Genomic DNA, 22,120 nt, shown 5'->3' on the forward strand with positions numbered 1-22,120 from the left:
ATCAGAGCAGCCTCCTAATCAACATCCTTCATCTCTCTCACGTCACGCTCCCACGTTACCAGGAGCTTGCCAAGGTTATCGGGCATATCATTATTCAAAGTTTTGTATGTAAGTGATACTGCTTTAAGTGTGAGTTGTTCCTGCAATAGTCTCCCCTCTAATGTTGCATATTCAGGCAGGTCTTTACCACTCAGGCCCTCCACTAGCCAACTGTGGCGTGGGTGGGCATATTTGAGAAATTGGGATGCATGAAGCGTAAAATCAGCACACAGGCAGAAAAGGATTTAAGAGTGCTCTTGTCTGTAATATCTCCAATGGTCGAGATCCCAGGTGTGTCCCACCATCCAAATCCATGCAGTTCACCTAGTTCCCTGATTCAATTCCCTTTCCACAATTCCCTTTCCACAACACCCCAGTGTTCTAGACACCCTCTCCCATGCCTCAATAGTGATCTGTGCGGCTGGATGCAGCCCACGGAACCCCTTGTCCCCATAGAGATAGCGGAGGAATGTGCGAGGTGCAACATTTTCCACTCCAGCCTGTAAGTGGGGTGGCCCCCTCTACGTGTAGCCAGTCATTGATGGAGGTTAAATGCTCTGCCTAGTATAGGCTTCTACATCCAGCAATGCTTCCCATCCATTATATGGATTATGCTGCAGTGTGTGCAGCTCAATCCGTGGGTGTCTCTAGAGCCACAACAGCGAACACAGCTCGGCATCTATCTCTCGAAATATTGTTCATGCGAGATGGCGGTAGATGTTCCTTTGGTGTGTATAGGAACTAGGGGAAGGGAATCATTTTGAACATGGCTGCACAGCCCATTATCGTAAGTGGCAATGCCCTCCATCTCTCTGCATCGTCTTTCAATTTAGTCAGTATTCGTTGGATATTGTGTCAGCGACACAGTCTCTTATGTTTCATGAGGAATATGCCCAAGTACATAACTCCATTTACCACCACTCTCAGGTCTCTAGCTTTGGACCAAGGCTGTACACCATCAATTAGTGCCAATTAACCTTTGTATCCTGAGTGTCGTCCATATGTATCGATCGCCTGGAAGAGGGTGGGGATTGTCGTATTGGGTATCATTACAAACAGGAGAATGTCATTTGCATAGAGGGATATTATCTCCTCAGAAGTGTCCCCTGTGGTGACCCTGAAGGCCTGTATTTAAGGATGTTGTCCGATCTGGCAGGTCAAGGTCTCCAAAGTCAGCACAAGGAGCAGTGGGGTCAGGGGGCATGCTGTCTAGTCCCACAACCAATAGGAAATTCTCTGGAGGTTCTTCCATTCACTCGCGCAGTCCCCCAAGGGAATTGGATAGCAATGCCACCCATCTTCTGTACTTTGATGCTAGTCCAAACTTGATCAAAGTGGAGTCCAGGAAGGGCCAATGTACTCCATCCAATGCTTTCCCAGCGTCTAGGGATAGAAATACATGTGGAGTTTCTTGGTCTTTGACCACCATCATCCAGTTATGGCTTCTGCGAAGATTGCATTGGGTCATCTATCCGGGCATGAATCCTAATTGGCTGCTGTGGACTAATATTGTTATGATGCGCCAAAGTCTTGTGGCCAGGATGGTCGCCAGGATATTCACTTCCATATTCAGGAGGGAGATCAGGTGGTAGGATTCACACCTGTCCCTTGGCTTACCCTCTTTATGTATTGTTACTATCGTGGCCAGATGTAGATCTAACAGATGCTCTTTTTTGTAGGCATCCTGGAAAAGATTCAGCGAGTGGGGGGGTCTGTATATCAGTGCACCATTTATGGAACTCGTCCGGTAGTTACTAAGGGGGCTTGCCTCTTAGAACTCCTTGTAGTATGTGGCTATCTGCTCGTTGATGGAGTGTGTCAGACCCTGAACATCTGTCATGGATTGTCAGACCCTGAACATCTGTTATGGATTGTACCTATCTAGCTCCTATATTTTGTTTGCTCAGGCAAGCTAACAGCTTCCCGGCTTGTCGCCAACTTCATATATCCGGTGAAGAGTGGCTAGGGTTTGAGCATTTGCGGTATCTAGCACCAGGTTTTTATATTCCTGTTATAGTGCATCCATCTTTTGGGAGAGTAGGGGATCAGGATTCAAAGCAGGCTGTTCCTCGACCGTCAGTATTCAGTATTCCAATTGCTCCAGGATTCTTTTTTCTCATGCTAGAGGGTTTTGGGCCCTATATCTCAACACTGTTTTATATGCCCACTGTAGCATGACCCCTGACGCAACCATACCCTCATTCTCTTTGAAAAAACCTTGGTGTTTGTTCTGATGCCTCATATAATGGCTCCTGTTTGCAGGTCCCAAGCGTTGAGTCTCCATTGTAGCTGAGATTCTGGGGTCCTACAACCCACCTGTATCCATAATGGTGAGTGGTCAGACAATCCCCTGGCTCCATAGGGTGTTCAAGGGACAGTATTTCGGCAAGTAGTTGGATTTGAGCTTCATTCCATGAGGACATCCCGACTCTCTGATTCTGTATGAGAATAAACCATCGGCTTGAGTCATCCATGGCTCTGGATTTCCTCAAAGTGGAGGGCCCGTGGGTCCAAGGTATTCCCTCCATTTCACCCAGTCCCTTGAAGCGCATATGGTGTTCCCTCAGCAGTGCGTCTTCGACTGTGCTCCTCCCTCATCCTTCCACGTGGCAAGGCCCTGGACTTGGTCTCCGTTCTGCCTGTCGAGCATGTCTCTGTGCATGTCACCCCGAGCGGTCGTAGGACCGGTCTCTCCTCACCCAGGACCATGCCTCTTCAGGAGACTGGAAAACGTGTATTTTGCCCATGAAGATGACTTTGAGCTTTGCCAGGAACAGAGCATCTATTGAATTTGATAAGTCCTGCGCCTTGCCTTTACAGGCTCAAAAGTTAATCTCTGGCTCTAGTCCAGGAAGATTATAGTTTTGGAGTCTCATGGGCCGATGAGGTGCGCCCAGTGGAGGCCTGGTGTTTAGTCCCCGATGTGCCCCTTCAATCACAAGCGGGAGGAGAATTTGTCTGGTAAGATGATGATTTTCAGATATGAGGTCACGAAACCTGGGCTTGTCTCCTCAACTCCTTCTGGAAAACCCACAAGGCACAGACTGTTTCTGCACACCCTGTTTTCGGCATCTTCAATATGCCAAAGGACATTCCTGCAGGTGGTCAGCAGCTCAGAGACCCCAGTTTGAAGTTCTTGGATTGCCTCCTCAACTCCATAGACACAAGTTTCAGTTCCTGACACCCTTTCGGAGACGTTCCACAGGTCCTGGCGGAGCAATGTGACTTCGGAGCGAACTTTCCAGATCCTGTCTTATGATGCCACCCTGGAGGATTGTATCGCCTGCAGCAAAATTGCTGTGTCCAGCAGTGGAGTTGTACAGTCTCATGGGGTGGTGACCACCTTGGTGTAGGGGTCCACTTTCCCTTGTTTGGGGGGTTTGGGGCTTTGTCCTTGACCATTATACTGGCTGTTTACAAGCCCCAGGAGGGCAAATCTCAGGGTCCAGAGGTGCTCCTGTTCCTTTCCAGATACCGCTCCCCATTTCACTGAGCCCCGGAACTCAAAGTGCCACCTCACTCCTCATCCAGTAGGCAGTGATCCTCCTTGCGACCCTCTAGAATCAGGACAGCAGGGGCTTGATGTCACTCCCCTGCGGTGAGGGCAGGGCTTGAGGTCCTCTTTCCAGGTCAGGCCTTAAACGTCGCAAAAGTCTCCCCCTCTGGATCATCAGCTTCCTCTACCGCAGTGGGTGGGGGAGTCCTCAGGCTCTTTGCGCATGGGTCGCATCTCCTCAGGTGAGGAATCAGGGCGTGGCACAGAGAAGACCACTTATGAACCTTTCTAACATATACTAAATAGACACTACACTTTGAGCTGCGTGATGCAATCACATCACAAAACATTCGTAAATTTCCCCTCAATACCTTTTAAATATAAAAGCTTGTAATAAAAAAATCCAAATGCAAACACTGTGCAGGTGTCAGATTTGAAGACCACATTGAGCCGTTCACTATAAATGCACCCACCCAAAAACATTATTACTGGAGGTATGGATATTCAATGAATGGCTAGAATGGGAGCACAATGACAGATCTTTGAGACACTATGATTATTTAAACTGTAAGCGGACTCAGATTGTACCTGCCCCATTTCCATAACTGTATCAATTTTATTGTTCTTCACCAGGTGAAACAGCATATTACCCTTGATGTGACGAGAAGTATTTATTCTACAGAGAAGTCCACCATGAAACTCTTCGCAATTATGCCAAATGACATCTTACACAGAGTAATCTGGGTCTCCCTGTGTTTTGTCAATCTGGTTTCATCTAACAAGCCATCAACTCTGAGAGCTCCTCCTGTGGTAGAGAAGTCTCCATTCATTACCATCTGGAATGCCCCAACAGAACAATGCATTACACACCGCAAAACCAACCTGAGTCTGCAATTGTTCCAGTTCGTAGCCAGTCCAATGAAAAACGCCATCAACCAGACATTGGCCATGTTCTACAAAAACCGGCTGGGCTCTTATCCCTATATTGATGAGACCACTGGTGAATCTATCAATGGAGGCTTACCTCAGCTAATCCACTTATCTCACCATCTCAAGAAAACTACTGAGGACATCACATTTTATATGCCAGACATAAAACAGAGCGGATTTGCAGTGATTGACTGGGAAGAATGGCGGCCAATATGGTTTCGGAACTGGGGACCTAAGCGTGTATACCAAAAGAAATCAATTGAGCTTGTCCTTAGAGGAAGTCGCAAACTTACATCCCAACAAGCAAATCCAATTGCTAAAAAGGCATTTGAGACTGCAGCAAAGAGTATTATGGAGGGAACGTTATCACTGGGGAAGTTACAAAGGCCAGCTATGGCCTGGGGATTTTACTTGTTTCCTGAATGTTACAACTTTAACTATAAACAATACCCTGACAATTATACAGGAAGTTGCTCGGATGCCGAAAAAAAGAGAAATGATGAACTTTACTGGCTCTGGAAGGAAAGCACTGCACTCTACCCCAGCATTTACCTGGAAACAGCTCTAAAATCTTCACCAAATGCAGCTCTTTATTCACGGCACAAAGTTCAGGAAGCAATAAGGGTTTCCACTGTCCACAGCAGAAATCCATTACCGATTTATGTATACACACGTCCAGTGTTTACAGACAGGTCAGATGAGTTTCTCTCGCAGGTGAAAAGGTGTTATTTTCTGATCTGGTTTTTGGTTTCAAGGCCTTAAATATGTATTTATTTGGGTATTCTCTCTGCTGGAGGCCATTTTATAAAGACAGATTCGATAACTGAGGAGGCATCTAATCAGAAAGCAGTTCACATTATTACTAACCCAAAGACATTTAAAATAAATCTGGCTTGTGTAAAGATGCAGAAATGTCATTAGGAAATTGGAATGCCAATAAACAAGCAAGGAATCATAAATGATTAGTGCTAAATAGAAAAACAAAATAGAGCTAAGGCTAACTAGCCTCATAAATGTACCTGCAAGCTTCTGTTAAAGAATAAGATCTTTGGGCCATATTATCAAGAACGGCATTAAAATGATCGCTGCTTTAGCGGCAGAAAATTGCAGCTAAAGCGACGATAATGGTCTTGATAATATGCACTGGAGAATTCCAATAAAAGCCCGTTCACACCAGAACATGGACTTCTATTGGAATTCTCAAGAGCATATTATCAAGTCCATTATCGCCGCTTTAGCTGCAGTATTCTGCCGTTAAAACGGCGAGAATTTTTAACACCGTTCTTGATAATATGCCCCTATATAAGTAACAATTAGGTTATCACTGCTTTACTAAATATAACAGTTAATCGCCCAGATGTACTAAGGTGTAGAGCTGACGCAGAGCGATGCAAAGTCTCACAAGGGGATTCACTATCAAGCACAAGTCATATTTTGCGCTCGAAAATATGCCCTTTTGTCCATGTAAAAACACCTATGCACTGCATTGCGTCACTCTGAGTCAAGGGGTGTTTTTGGGGCAGATCAACTCAAACATCCACAGGTTTTAACAGAAAGACCAGTTTATTATAAGATAACCAGAGTGTCCTTTGCATCAAAAATAAACACTTCCATGAACAAGGTGTTAACAAGGGCAAACGTCTATTTCTAAAAAACAAAAAAACTGGACTTGCTCGTGTGCTGAAGTGCACCTCACACATCCGATACAGGGGGTACTTCTGAGTTTGTCTAGGCACAGGAATTTGTACACAAGGGTAAGCCTCTAGTACATATCCTATGCTAAAGTGTGCACTCACGTCTCAGCACCATTGTGCAAAGCTGTGCATTGTGCAAAGCAGCCTGTTTGTGCACCAGTGGAGGGAATGACCACATCAACAGACCAATCTTAGTGGCTATGTCTCTGCAATGTATTTTCTCTCTTGACAACGCAGTACAGCAAATGCGGTTGCTGTCCTGTATTAAAAAAATGTGTAAATATGACCTCAGGTTTTGAATTAACCCGTTGGGTGTGGAGCACTCCCTCCCCAGTGCTACGAGTGGCCAACGGCCGTCGCAGCCCTGCTCACCCATTAGAACGCCCGCACCGCGGCGGAATTCCCTCCGCGGTTAAGGCGTCAAACAGCCTTCCATTCTTACAACAATATGTAAATCGAGCCTCTACTATGAGTGAGTGCTGGTAAGTGAATATCAGTGGTGGCTGGTGACATTTGAAAGTGGTGAGGCGTAAAGGAAGGGTCTGAATGTGTGTTGTGTCGTAAACAAGCCCGGTTGACTAAAGCGGAAATGCGGGACCCTCCCGCCAAGGAAATTTTGAAGAACAACAAAAAAAAAGGACCAAATGGTGCAAGTTAAACCCCATTTCAGAAAGCAAGAATATTTATAAGAGAAATTAGGATATGTAGACTTGAAATAATTAAACACATTTAAAACTGTCCCATATTGTGCTTCATTCCTGCTTCCACCCATGCCATCCATTTAGCCTTACTGCATTATTTTAAAACAATAGGGTTGAAAATAATCGCCAGATGCACGTTACACTTCATTTAACAGCACATAGGCTGCTCTTGAAAATGCAAGTTAAAGATAAGCAGCTCACGAATGTCATAGGCGCTCCCTGCAGACAGACCAATTGCCAGCATTTTAAACAGGCCTACTTGGACTAGAAGAAACCCCCATTGGGCACTTCACAGTTCAGCAGAAATCAAATCCTTGTTTTCCTTGCATCAAAGCATAGACAACAAACGAAGGTCAGTGGTTTCATTTCCATTCACATGATGATACCGTCATTCTTTCTAATTTATCACGGTTGCTTGCTAGCACAGTGCACTTGGCACTTTAGTTATTCTTTGCAGTGCTGCTGCTCTCACGTTTACAGGGAGCAGCGTGACACAGGGCAAGAGGAGGGCTGGGTTGGAACTGTGGACGAATCACTTGCCCTAGCTCAGTAAAATGAGAGGTATTAGCTCCTTGAGAGTTTAGCGTGTTAGAGCGAGGCTGGTGCTATGGACAGCCCACCCGCCTGCACCTAATTAATGAGTGGCAAGAGTCAGTGTGGGGCTGGAGAAGGGTGAGAGAAAGAAGAGATGAGGGATGGAGGGGGGAAAGAGCATAGAGAGAGGAAGGGAGAGAGCAGGGATAAGAAGAAGGGAGAGAGGAGGACGGAGAGGATTGCCAGAACTCCAGAGTAAGCATCAATGGCTGTAAACATCTTTCATGATCGCAATACAAGGTAAAACACTTTTAATGTAAAACCAGTACCTACTTCCTCTACAACGTAGATTGACTGCTGAAGACAGGAGTGCAGCCGCAGACACATGAGCCACACTGAGACAGGAGTACAGCGTGACTGATCACAGCTCCCCTAAAGGCACTTAAACATTTCGCTGCAAGTGAATGCGGTTCTAATTAAGTCTTAGTGATCTTGGAAAAAATATAGACCAGATCTTGCTTTGTGGATGGTAACCAAGCCTGCTGCCTGATTGGGCACATGTCTGCCAATGCGCTCCTTTGCTTTTTAGCATGCATGTTTATATGTACTTTGTAGCTGTGGTGAGGGTGCACATCTGGACGGCGGCACAGGAGCCTACTGCTGAAAGCAAACCTATTCTGAGTTGTGAAAGATAACAGCGGTGCCACGGAACGCCCACTCGCAGCAGGCCTAAATAAGATTTGTTTTTTCAAGTAGCAAATAAAATGGAGCGAAGACTTGCCTAATGCAATCCATTTAATGCCAAAATCTCTTGAGAACGAAGCCAGTTTATGCCTCCCGCCATTCCTATTACGAACGGTGTAGCCAGTCACGGCTCGCGGGGGTGCCGTGGTGGTGGTGGGGGGGAAGGTGGGGGGTGTCGCACGGGGGGGGGTCACGCGGGGGGGTATTGAAATACATATTAAAAAATTGAAATCCTACCTGAGGTGAGGTCCTGAGCAGGTCCGCGCCGCCCTGGGTCCGTTGGCGCCTAAAGCCCCTCTCAGCCAATCCTGCCGCTGCCAGCAGCGCCAGTATTGCCTTAGGGCACGGCTATTCTTCGCCCGCAGCACACCCATTAGGAGCCCAAAGGACTCTTAATGGGCATGTGCAAACAAGTCAAAACACAACTGCGCATGAGTGGGCATGGTGCAAAAATTCACCCTCCATCCCCACTAATGCGCACTTGTGTTGTGCTGCTGCCTGTTGCCCCCCACTGGTCTGAGAATCATGTCAATCAACATGACACCAGACCGCCCACCCCTTCAGACTCTGAAGGGGTGGGCGGTCCGACGTCATGCTGACTGACATGATTGTCAGTTCTCCCTCGGCGTCTTTGAACTTAAGTAAACTGAATCAGTTTACTTAAGTTCAAAGACGCAGAGGGAGCTGCGGGCGGGGGGCTACGCCCCCACGCCCCAATGGACGCACCGCGCCTGGTGAATATATGTGTCAGTGGTACATCTCCAATAAAGTAGAAAAATAAAAGGCATTGTATATGAGAGTTTGTGTTTATAAATAAGTATACATAAGAGTCAGTGATTGTGAGAGTAACTGTATGAATGAGTGTATAATTGTAATAGTGATTTTTTAACATAGTAACTATGATTTACTATGTTTATGTATAAATCAGGTGTTGTGTGTATAACTGTGTAGGTGAGTAAATGTAGTTGTGATTGATTCTTTTCATGAGTGAGTAGCATCACTACATACCCGACTAGGATGACTGCTGATGTGTCAATGTCTATATAGGTGTATGAGTACATTTGATAGGTTTACCATTGATCCGTGACTGCATGTATAACTGAATTTGTGGGTGAATGGACAGTTGTGTGTGTAGTGCTACAAAAATTAAATTGTGAAGTCTGTTTTTTCTCCGTACTATGAATGTGGTAATTAAACCCACATGCACATGTACAAGGTATTTTCTATCTATCTCCCTATGAATACCCAACAGGCTCCCCTCTTAGGAGGGTACCTCCCATGTGCAATTATACCCCTAGACTATCATAAGGGGAAGGGAAAGATCATTTATTTTATTGAAGGACCCTCACTCACCACTAGTTGGTGACATGCTTCATCATTGGGTCCCCGCTGGGGTGACCGAATGTCCCCCCAGCGTGCTACAACGCCTGGTTACAGCGGAGCGGGATGTGATGAGTGACTAAAACTACTAGTAAGAGTCAGACAGAACAGCATGGACTCCACAACACACTGCACAGTGCACAACAGACAACTCACATGTGCATACAACCATATCCACAGGGCAGAACAATCCAAACAACAGGCACACAACTCCTGGGTGACACATGTCTGTCTCTCACAATCCAGGGGTGTAGCAGGGATTCCGTTCTCCTACAGAACTATGCATAGAGATTTGGAACCTCAGTGAATTAGGGTGAGCCAAAACTCACCTTAGTACCCAAAATCCCCTACCGAGCTAGCTACAGTGTCTCATTGGTCATTACAAACTCCCAATGCTTAGACAAACCGAACATGAACTTAGAATACCTCAGGTCACATGGAACACATGAACACTCTTTCGTTATACAATCATTTTAATCCAGAACGAGGAGTAAATGAGGAGAAGCAGCAAAAGGTAAAATGGCGTTTAAACATTTAATAAGCTCATGCTAACTTAACACAGTATATAGGCAATGAGTAACTATATGACATCCCCCGATGATCCGAGCACGGATAAGATAAGATAAGATAAGATAAGGCAAGGGGCTCATCATGAAAGCAGAGTTCAGGAACGATCAGCCAAGTCAAATTTATAATAGGTAGAAAAAACGTTTTCGTTAGCCAACAAAAAAATTCCAATTTTACATTTTAGTGCTCACTTTTACTCAAGTCAATAGGTCTGGGTGGTAAAAAATTTCTACATAATTTTGAGAGAAAAAGAAATTTTCAACTAATAATGGAATGTCATAAAAGGCCTTAAATGCGCTCAGGCAGGACTGAATATGCAAAATAAGCAGCAACAGCCTCCAGCAGGAAGTCACTGTCATCATCCAAAAACAGTTCAGCCATCCAATTTAATAACGGGAAAGAACATACGTGCTCTTCGAGGTCTGGAGCCTCTAGCATCATCAGAGGACAACTCGGTGGGTTCTCAATAAAGCTGTGTGCCAAGAAATCTTGCGCCACTGCGAGTATATTCCAACGACCCATTAGTCCATGCATCGCTGCCAAGGCCATAATCCCTTCGTCAGAACAAAACAACTCATGAGCAAGCAAGGGACTCATCAGTTGATTAAAATCCACGTCAGGAGACACCATCTTGCAGAGTCACAAATCAAGGGCCCACTCGACATCGCAGCTCAGGCAATGAAACACGGGCTGGACACACGTGAAATAGGAAAATCGAAACGATAATCCATATGCTTCGCTTAAAGTGGCGAGCGGCAGCGTGCCATAGTATTCAAGCATCCTGCTGCGAAACAGTGCCAGGCGGGGCTGCGCATCGTGTAACACATGATGGGCATCCATTTCTAATAAAACAAAATATCACCAGAACGCCTGCAGCCAGCGCCAGCAAAACAGGAAATCCACCAAATAAGCTTGAAAATATCGAATGGAAGAAAGCAGGAATGACTCCCAATATCTTTTCAAATGAAGTCACAAGACCACTGCTAACTATCTTAAAAAAGTGTGCAAGGCCAGAAGTGGAGGACGCGTTAAAGATTGAATGAATCAGTTCGCTGAAATGCAATGGCAAGTCAGTATTCAATAACGCCTGCACTTCTGTGCGGGTGTTGGCTACGTGAAGGACAAATGTTTCACGAGCTGAACTCAGGGCCACTTCTTTTTGGGACAAAAGGGATATTATTCTACTCATTCCATTGAACTCTGCCGTCAAGGTTGGAATCTGCGGCCAGATGGAAACATCCGAGTTCCCATGTGGCGGAGGATACAAAAGATTTTTGCAGCAAACCACACGTTCAGACACTGTAACCACATAAGCAATACCTCTAATTAACCCACAACAATCTTCATTATTTAAAAGTAAATAACTGCCGTTTGCCAGTAATGTGAAAGTGGGGACGATTGCGGGAACGGGAGTACCTTTCAAAACACAGGCTAAATTCAGCCGTTCTTGGTTACAAGAACCATGTAATTGAATATGTCTACACATTAATGAGTGATCTGGTGTTTCTGTGCACTCTTCTCCCTTAAGATAAACTTCCTGCCCATCTTTTAGGCATCGGTAAGTAAAAGGAAGCGACCAGGCTTCATGTAGATATGAACTACCCAGTGGTTCGTATCTGCCTATTGCAATATATCGCATACAATTTGTAAATTTAAACAAAGCAAATGGTAATGTGATTAACCCGTGGATAAGCCACGTTGCTGCAGCGGCTTCTGCCACAGAGAACGGTAAGGACTCCAATCTTTCAAGGTGTAACATGGAAAAAGATGCATCTCTCATTGAAAGTAAGTGCTGCTTGTCAGTCAAATTAAAAGGGGCAAAGAGGGAGGAGACATTCATGTAATTCCAAGGCACTTTTCCAGATTTAAGCGTCTGCAGGGTCCATGCAAATTGCATAATGGAAAGCAATTGATTCTGACCATGGTATAACACAGACACTTCATCTTGCACAATATCAACAACAGAAGACACAATATTATCTAACGTGTAAATGCGGGAAGAAAGCATGTTAATGCTATTATCTACAACTGCAAGCACTTTTTCTAAATTAGCTTGATCAATAGCTCAAAGGCGTTTAGCCGCCTCAATCTGTGATGTTTTCCAGATTTCATTGTAAATCGCATATATCCACCTTTTCGATCTACCACTAGCCGGGCCTTTTATAAAATCATTTAAATCAACATCATCAGTCAGCTTAGATAGATGTAATTTAACTGAAGCCAAGGTAGAATGTTTGAGCCAATTCTGACATAATTTGCCTACTGAATAAATGGTGACAGAATGGTCAGTTTCAAAACGGGGGTCCGTCCTGACCTGTGTAAAGCCATCAGCTAAACCCAGAAAACGACGTTGGCATGAATCAGCACTTCTGTGCCACATCAGCCAACCTTTTGGATCCAAATTGGATATGTTAAAGGACGAATTCAGCAATAGAGATTGCAATTCACTAATGGAAAATTGTGTAACATTACTCCAACCACAATATTCCTCTAAATCTGGGACGGAAGGAGTATTTAATTTTTTAGAAGTAGCCAATCCAAAGCATGTTGTTTGTGAAATGGTAGAGTTCAAAAACCACATATGATTTTGGATGAGACATGCACGGTGCAAAGCCTCAGTGCCTTGTACCTGCCAACTTTTAGAACCCCAAACAGATTTAAGGTCAATTGTTTCCTTCCACAACTCGTAGCCTCCAACAGCTAGCTGGTATAGGAAGGACTTTGAGTAAAATAACTTGGTATCGGTAAGTCTAACCTTGGATTTGGACTTTTCTGTCATTTTAAAATAAAAGGAAGCGGGATTGGACTGATTGAAGTCAGAAAAATAAGTGTACTTTTTCAAAAAAGTACTTGAACTGCCTTGTAAAGGAGCTGGGCAATGCTCCCACTGTGCATAATTTACAGTACTCCTTCTGGAATTAGTTTTATGTAAGTAGTGGTTGCCAAAATGTTGGAAGCAAAATAAATCACCATAATTAGCAGAGTCTAAATATAAATCTTCAGCATCAAAGGCAGCATAATATTTTAAATCAGAAAACAATGCCTCTACGGCCTGAACATCCCAATCATCAGAACGTATGTTTTGTTTCACCACATCCCCCATGTTTACTCTAAGTACATTAGGGACATTAACCACCTCAGTAGGGCCATGGATTTGAAATTTAACAGCATCCCACACAATCCCATCAAGGACAGGCCAAGCAGTGATATTAACAAATGCCAAGTCTCTCTTCAGTCTGTGGGCAGAATGTGAGGAGGAAAGGGGAGCCAATGTTCCATTCAGATGTCGAATGCATGTTCTCTCTTCAAAATAGTGTACATTGACGAATCGGAAAAAATAAAACACAAATCCAATTGACATAAATTGATAAATCGAAAAAAGCACCAGCCAAATATATGTCCAAGTAGGTATTAAAAAATGTTTTTTAAATAAACTCGAATATATTGCAATACGAGAAGGCTTCCCTGAAGTGTGCGAGACAGTGTCAAATGAAAATCTGGATTCTGTGGCCAAACGTGTTTGTAAATCAGGCATCGATAAGTCAGATGGGTAAGTGTAATCAATTTCATCAACGTTAGTACCAGGCAAAGTACTTAATAAAGGACTGGAAATTGCAGGCATCTCGATGGCCACCTCTGGCTCAGGATTAGAAGCAGTGGCCAAAACAGAATTTCTCACAATCGAGAAGAGACCGCCGGTGTCATACTAAGAAGAATCGGCCACTCTGTGTATCTTGACATTGTCAATTGAGATAAACCTGTTTTCCTTACGACCTGGAAGTGGTGGTAAAATGACTGTTCTTGTGCCCTTCACACCAAGCACAGGAACCGGAGCTCGATAGGAGAGACCAAATTCTTTCTTGTTCTCGATCTTCTCCCGAACCAGTTCTCCAACTTGGGGTAGCCAGCCAACTACCGGGATCTGCAACGCATCATCCGATGTGGAGGGCAAATGTTCCTTTGCAAGACTGTCTCTGGTCTTTTGTAGATCCTGTAAAACATTGCAATGTTCATCTACGTCAAAGGCTGTGGCTTGGGTCACGCAGTCTAGACCGTCAAGGTCCGGGACATACATCTTGATACCAAAGAGCATTTCGTATGGGGTCCGCCCACCCAGAGACCTTCTAGGGAGATTATTAAGAGCACGCTGCACGCCATTGAGATGGGCCAGCCAGTTCCTGCCAGTGCCGATAACTCGAGCTGTCAATGATTGTTTTAAGTCACGGTTCATTCGTTCCACTACACTATTACCCTCAGGTCTGTATGGAGACGAAAACTTGACTTGGACCCCCATCTAAATCACGGCATCCTTATACGCCTTAGAGGCGAAAGCAGGACCCTGATCCGAATGGAAGGTGCCACAGGCAAAAATCCCATGAAAGTCACGCAAATCTCTTATGACAGTTCGTGAATCAGCACTGCGGTGGGGCCAGACCCACACAAAGCGTGTGCATGAATCAACTGCTACTAAGATGTACTTATATGCAGTATCAGAAGAAAAAGGACCGCAGTGATCCAAATAAACACAACCTAGTGGTTTATTAGAAATGTACAACTGTGTCTGTGGCGGACGCGCAGCAGTTGAAGGCTTAATCTGCTGGCAAATGTCACAATGAAGGACATAATCGCGCGTCTGTTTGTACAGTCCCCGCCACCAGAAACCACTGTTGTAACTGAGATACAGTGGCTGAAACGCCGGCATGCGCAGATGCAACACCTTCATGTGCCGCTGTGATCAATGTATTTCTGCGGTCCGAGTTGGGAATCAATCTCTCCCCAACTTCAGGAATTTTCACATAAGGAACCTTATTGGGACTTAAGTGGTATGTGTACTTCGAAGGGAACCCCACAGGATATTTACCTCTCTTCTCAGTGGCAGCACCAGCCGCCAAGATAACATCATCAATCTTACTTTTGGACCGTGTAACTGCTGCAACCAAATATGTAGATTCTGCAGATTTCGCTGCTTCATCAGCAAGTGAGTTGCCAACAGCGTGAACTCCCACGCGCTGATGGCCAAGAGTATGAATTACAAACACGAGCGGCAACTGCTCTTTAAGCTCAGCCACTCGGACCCAGATCATTTTATGTTTTATTGTGCTACCTTTGGAATCACGAAAGTCATTTTGAATCCAAAAGAACAAGTTTTCATTGTAAGACTGGACACAGTAATAGGAATCACTCACAATAAGAGTCGTCACACTAGGATCAGCGTACTCCAATGCTAGCATCAGAGCTCGAAGCTCTGCCAATTGTGCGGTGCAGTCCCCTAGAGTCTGCGTGTGCACAACTCTGGACTTGAACTCATCGTTCACCATGGCACCTACCACAATGGCGCATGCGGAAACGTAGGCGTGTTTAGAGCCATGTGCAACCTGCGGCGACCCATCAGTGTAAATGATGCAATGGAAATCCTCCAAAGGCCGCATTGCTAAAGGAGCTGAATGAACGAATTCATACTGTAAGTACTCCTGCGACCGTAAAGAGGCGTCAAAAATAAACGTGACATCCGGCGACGTCAATGAAGCAGCCCATTGTATCCACCGAGGGTGCAAAGCTTTTGAATTCAGTACACTGGCTTTCGTAACTGCCTCCAAAGCAGGACACGGGGTAACAACCAGCATACGTTTTCCCTGTGACGGAGCACGTTCCTTAAGAATCGCCATCTGTACAGCCGTTAAAACTTTCTCCACAGTGAAAAATCACATTTCAGCCGAAGTGTACAAGTGTGACTTGTAAGCAATAGGTACTGTGTCTCCTTCATTAAAAGTCAGGGAAGTGAAACCCACCGTCCCAGGGATAATTCTTATCACCAGGTTGGTGTGGTTGTCACGAGTCCGTAAGAATTTAGAAGCGGGCAGATCCGCCTGCAAGGATTGCAGGATAGCTGAGTGCTCAGGCAGCCAGCATGATTTGGTAAAAGTTGGTTGTATCAAAGCATACAAAAGCTTGATACGCTGGGCATAATCAGGAATGTATGTCCTCCCGAAATTCAAAAATCCCAGCAAAAAGTGTCATTTTTTCAGAGTTGTTGGAGCGCGCAGTTGTGCGCATTTCTCCAAGAAGTGAGAAACCAATCCTCTACCTTCATTGTTGAGCTCGTAGCCCAGGAACAACACTGTATACTCTGCAATGTGCGATTTTGCAAAGTTGAATTTGTAACCCATGTCTGCAAAGCTACAAATTAAGCGGTCAACTCGACACAGATGCTCCCAAAGTTCGTCGTCAGTGAGATAAATGTCATCCACATACGAGCATGCATCTGGGTCAACTCTCTCTAAAAGAGAGACTATGCGGGCAGTAAAAATCCCAGGACTATTCTTATAGCCCATAGGTAAACGTCAAAATTGTTTTTGCACCCCGCCGCAAGTAAAGGAGGTCCATTGGGAACTCAGAACATCCAAATGGTGGGCATAAAAACCGTTGGAAATGTCAAGCGTGGTCTTTAACCGCTTACGCACAAGACTATCCACCAAAGCAGAGCCATGAGTATTCTGTACTGCACAGGTACGGCAATGCGAGTTTAAATGCCGGTAATCCAAAACCAAACGATGCGATCCGTCAGGTTTGGTCACAGTAAAAAGAGGGTTATTCATTGATGACACACATGTTTCAATCACTCCTTGATATTCCAATTGTTCAAGGATTTCCGCAACGGAAGTCTTAGCTTCACGTTTAATGGGATATTGAGGTTGAGGCTGCGGCTGAGACCGCAAAGGAATCTCGTGGTGTGGGGAAAATGTATCCCAACTACAGTGTGTACGGTACAGAGCCGGCGCTAGAGCCCTAGCCCACTCTTCTGCAAAATTCAGCGCATGCTCCTTCGAGACTGTGTGCGTGAAACTGGGGAGGATCACCTCCTCCCCTCGCGGAGCTGCGATAACCAAAGGTGGGGGCCAGTCAGCCTCCGACAACAAAATGTCATAAGTAGACGAAAGATTTTCCCAAAATATCCCTTTAATGGTACGCTGTATGTCACCCTCGATTAACAGGACAATTTCATAAAGTCTGTCAGGGGGAGCAACTCTAGTCTCAGCTGTTTCAACTGCAACATAACGGTCAGTCGCTGTCACCTTCAGCAGTGGACGCAGGGCCTCCCGTATTATGGTAATCTCTGCCGCGCTGTCCAGCAAGGTCAGAGCCCATGTCAGATTCCGAAGCCGCGTTCTCACTATCTGTGGCATATCTCGCTGTCAAAGCGGCGACCTTCTTCTTTTGAAACTGGGGTCTCTTCGGTGTAGAGCCGTCCTGCTTTCCTGCACCGTCTTTCGGGGGGGGGGACTGGTCGCGTCCTTGCTGGCGACCTCGACCCGTGCCGTCTCCTCCACCACCGGTCGCCGAGGCCGATGACTCCTGAAAAGAACGAGGAGAGTGTTGATCAGAAACCTGAAATCGATCAGGTGATTTAATCTTCGCGCGATCGCGCAAGTCATAAATACGTTCTGGGGGTGCAGGCAATGGAGACGCAGGACAAGACTCCTGTTTCTGTTGCTGTTGCTTTCCCTGTTTTTGTTTTTTAGGCCAATTTTGTTTTTTGGACTTGGGCTGAATTTCAGTGTCAGACTTCTGCCCTTGGGGTTGTGTTTTCTCTTTAGTAGAAAAAGTTTGAGCCCCCTACTATTGCGACCCACGGTTTTATAAGCCGCCACAATAATCCTCGCTAACTGTTGGGGTTTCTCGGCATCGGGAAGCGCACTCAAAGCATTAGCTACCTGAAAGTTCACTGTATCCCCCTTGACATTAGCAAGAATGAGATCGCAAACCACATCAAAGATGCCACACAGGCGCATACTCAATTCAACCGCAGCCTCAGGTCCGTGCTCATCCTGAACACGTTTAAGGACCGTCTGCAGGACAGTCATAGACGGAGTGCCGTAACACCTCGCATAGACCGCCGCAAATGTTCTACCACAGGTCTCACAGTCACCGATTTCAAGGGCCAAGTCTTTGGGTAAACTAATTGTCAGAATCCTGTGTTTTTCCCTGGGAGTTGTGTTAGGAAATACTGCTTCCAGCTGGTCAAATTTCTCGGCAAGCCAGAAAGGAAAATCATCATTATCCTGGGGACGCTTGCCCATCACAGCATTGACCATCACGGGACTGAGCTTCATACCGCCCTGTCCTGTAGGAAGGGCCACACCACCCGGGGCCCCACTCGGAAGATTACGGGTTATGTATTGTACCAACGCTCGAATAACGCTAATTGAGACTACATGTAGTCTTCGAAGTTCAGCAACGGTACAATAGCCGTGCTGAGGATGAGGAGTAAATCCAGCCAAAACAGGCCAATTTGCGCCTGGAATGGACAAAGGACCTAACCTCGGAGCTGTTAAAGAATGGGGGAAGGCAACACCAAACCAAACTCGATGCTGCCAAGTATCTATAGGTACCTCCTGTGCCCTGTACGGTGTATATTCATTCGGCACAGGGGTGGGAGTGTACGTGTGGAACACACCTGAAGTTCCGTCCACAGCCGGGAATGTCACCCACGAATAAAAGATTTCGTAAGGGTAATTTACCGCCGCACTCACCACCATTATCACGGCCATGCCATCCACGGGGACATTGTACTGCTGCAAATGATTGCGCACCGCAATGCGACTATGCTGCGGAATGTCCACCGCGGCCATAATGACACAGAAAGTATAAAGGACAAAGCAAACTTTGTAGCACAACTGGGTAGTAATTCAAGGAAACCGTTTAGAAAGATTCAAGCTTGAAAAGACCTATATCACAAATAGGTAGGTTATTCCGAAACCACCGTTTTCCGGAAACGACAGTGAAGGGGTTAAAGATCGAAACATGTACTACTCAAGTGTCATGTAATAAGACCACCAAACGTTGGGCGCCATGTAGCAGGGATTCCGTTCTCCTACAGAACTGTGCATAGAGATTTGGAACCTCAGTGAATTAGGGTGTGCCAAAACTCACCTTAGTACTCAAAATCCCCTACCGAGCTAGCTACAGTGTCTCATTGGTCATTACAAACTCCCAATGCTTAGACAAACCAGAACATGAACTTAGAATACCTCAGGTCTCGTGGAACACATGAACACTCTTTCTTTATACAATCATTTCAATCCAGAACGAGGAGTAAATGAGGACGCTTCCACATTTGAAATGTTTATTTACTAATACAGTGTTCTCAAACGCAGTATCTTAGATAATACAAGCAAACATATTATAAGAAGCAAAGTTATCAGCATAGTTACTAGTCCATAGAATACAAAAGGTGACAACATGCTAAAATGCTGTAATGAATAGGGTTTAACAACACCTAATTCTCACCCTCCTGATCTAGTATATTATATTATATCTAAGAAGGTCTCTTTGGGTTTTAGCAGGGCGGCCCCATACCTCAAGATCCTAGTGGTAAGGGATCACATCATCTTCCACCAGCTCTCTGCATGCAAAGCACCATCAAGTGTGTTGTGTGTTCTGTGTGGAGCAATATAAAACGTGCCTAAAGCCAGAATTTGTCTGCCGCTTGCATGTATGTTATGTCTAAGAAGGTGCGAAGATCAGACCTCACAACAACACCGTGTCGAGTTATCCTTGAAGGCTTCAGCACTCACTGTACAGACACAGTTTACCAAGCAAAGCTGATATCAGAGCAATAACATATTATTCTTGTGTAAATCACAACGCTCTACTAGGCTGAAAGCTAAAACAACAATTATGTGTCGTGTGCAGAAGCAGCAAAAGGTAAAATGGAGTTTAAACATTTAATAAGCTCATGCTAACTTAACACAGTATATAGGCAATGAGTAACTATATGACAGGGGCACACACACATCCACACCCACTATAAAGTCACACCCTTCACACTGCACACCTCTTGACTACCCAAGACCACACATCTCATGTAGGCCATAGGACCAGGACTAAGGGACAACACAAGATGACCATGCAGATACACAGCTGGGAACACATAATGGAATAACACACAAACAACATGACATTGCCCAGCCTGCATGCAAACCTGTGCACAGCATCACACTCTGTGCTGGCAGTGTCCCCCAAACTGACATGTTAACAATGTAGCCAGCAATAGCAAACCACTAAAAAGAGAACAGCATGACAGGTAAAATAGCCATCACTGATAACACTAGTACCAGGGTCTGAATGGACTGAAGGCCCTGTCACTCCTGTTCAAAAATATGATGCCGGCAAAGAGCTTGGCAATGTTGAAGTGACACATAGAGCATGGGGCACAGGCAACCAAATGCACACACCAAAATTACTTTAATCAGCAAGGACACTGACAAAACAGATAACAGGAGTAACTGTCTGTATTCACATATTGCACAGATGTGACAGTAGAACAACAGTAGACAAGAGCAGGGCACAAAATGCTGATCATATGCAAGATAATCTGCACAGGCAAACTCCAAACAGGAAGGCCAGTGTCCATGGCAGGTGGCACAGCAAGTACATGAGAGGCTGCACAGGGGAGAGTACAACGCAGCAGAGCAACAGGGCCAGTGTCCATGGCACAGGGTAGAATCCAACACAGCAGAGCAACAGGGCCAGTATCCATGGCACAGGGGAGAGCACAACACAGCAGAGCAACAGGGCCAGTGTCCATAGCACTGGAGAGAGCACAACACAGCAGAGCAACAGGGCCAGTGTCCAGGGCAGGTGGCACAGCAAGTACATGGGAGGCTGCACAGGGGCGAGTCCAACACAGCAAAGCAACCGGGCCAGTGTTCATGGCACAGGGTAGAGTCCCACACAGCAGAGCAACAGGGCCAGTGTCCAGGGCAGGTGGCTCAGCAAGTACATGAGAGGCTGCACAGAGGAGAGTCCAACACAGCCAGCAGAGCACCAGGGCCAGTGTCCATGGCACAGGGGAGAGCACAACACAGCAGAGCACCAGGGCCAGTGCCCATGGCACATGGGAGAGCGCAACACAGCAGAGCACCAGGGTCAGTGTCCATGGCACAGAGGAGAGCATAAAACAGCAGAGCAACAGGGTCAGTGTCCTTGGCACAGGGGATTGCACATCACAGCAGAGAAACAGGGCCAGTGTCCATGGCACAGGGGACAACACAACACAGCAGAGCAACAGGGTCAGTGTCCAGGGCAGGTGGCACAGCAAGTACATGGGAGGCTGAACAGGGGAGAGTCCAACACAGCAGAGCAACAGGGCCAGTGTTCATGGCACAGGGTAGAGTCCAACACAGCAGAGCAACAGGGCCAGTGTCCAGGGCAGGTGGCACAGCAAGTACATGAGAGGCTGCACAGGGGAGAGTCCAACACAGCAGAGCAACAGGGCCAGTGTCCATGGCACAGGATAGAGCACAACACAACAGAGCACCAGGGCCAGTGTCCAGGGCACAGGGGAGAGCACAACACAGCAGAGCACCAGGGCCAGTATCCATGGCACAGGGTAGAGTCCAACACAGCAGACCAACAGGGCCAGTGTCCTGGGCAGGTGGCACAGCAAGGCTGCACAGGCAAGGGCAGAGCAGCAGTGAATGACAAGGCCAGTGGCCAGGGAGAAGTGCAGAGTCAGGAGGACATGAGAGGCTGCACAGTGAGTGTGTTTGACTGTACACTTCAATGGCCAGCAACACACCCAGGTGGTAAACAATGGGCAGGACTAGCACACCTGTATGAGAGACAGGTGTATGAGGGGGACTACAACTCACTCTTGGCTGTCAGGCGGACTTGGAGCTGGCTGTGTGTCGGGGACAGCAGGACCACTTGACTGGGGAGACACAGGCCCAGGTGATGTAGGGCTATCAGTGGCTTGACAAACTGGAGGACCACGTGGAGGTGGAATCATGCAAACCTGTGACACAGTGTGGGCGGGAGTGGTGTGAGGGGTGCCCTTCCACTTCTTGGGAATTCAAAATGCCTTCCCTGTCTTGTGGTCAATGGGAACTGGTGATGACACAACAGGCACACACATCAACTGTCCTGCATCAGGTGCAGACACTGGCACTCCCTCTGGTGACGTGCTGGATCCTGCGGAACGCTTTGTCCGGCTACGCCTCTGGACCACCTTCACCTGTTTGCCAGTTGTACCC

The 22,120-nt window shown here is 46.2% G+C and overlaps 1 protein-coding gene across 1 annotated transcript in view; it reads left to right on the forward strand.

The window, feature by feature from the left end:
* Positions 1–22,120, forward strand: part of LOC144822912 (hyaluronidase-5-like) — a 329,502-nt gene that overhangs the window by 113,031 nt on the left and 194,351 nt on the right. Inside the window, exon 2 of the mRNA XM_078680942.1 lies at positions 4,169–5,179. Coding sequence (XP_078537068.1) covers positions 4,229–5,179 — 951 coding nt within the window. The 5' untranslated portion in view covers positions 4,169–4,228. The remainder of the gene's footprint in view (positions 1–4,168; positions 5,180–22,120) is intronic.

This window comes from Lissotriton helveticus, chromosome 1_1 (assembly GCF_964261635.1).
Source record: "Lissotriton helveticus chromosome 1_1, aLisHel1.1, whole genome shotgun sequence".
Classification (NCBI taxonomy): Eukaryota; Metazoa; Chordata; class Amphibia; order Caudata; family Salamandridae; genus Lissotriton; species Lissotriton helveticus.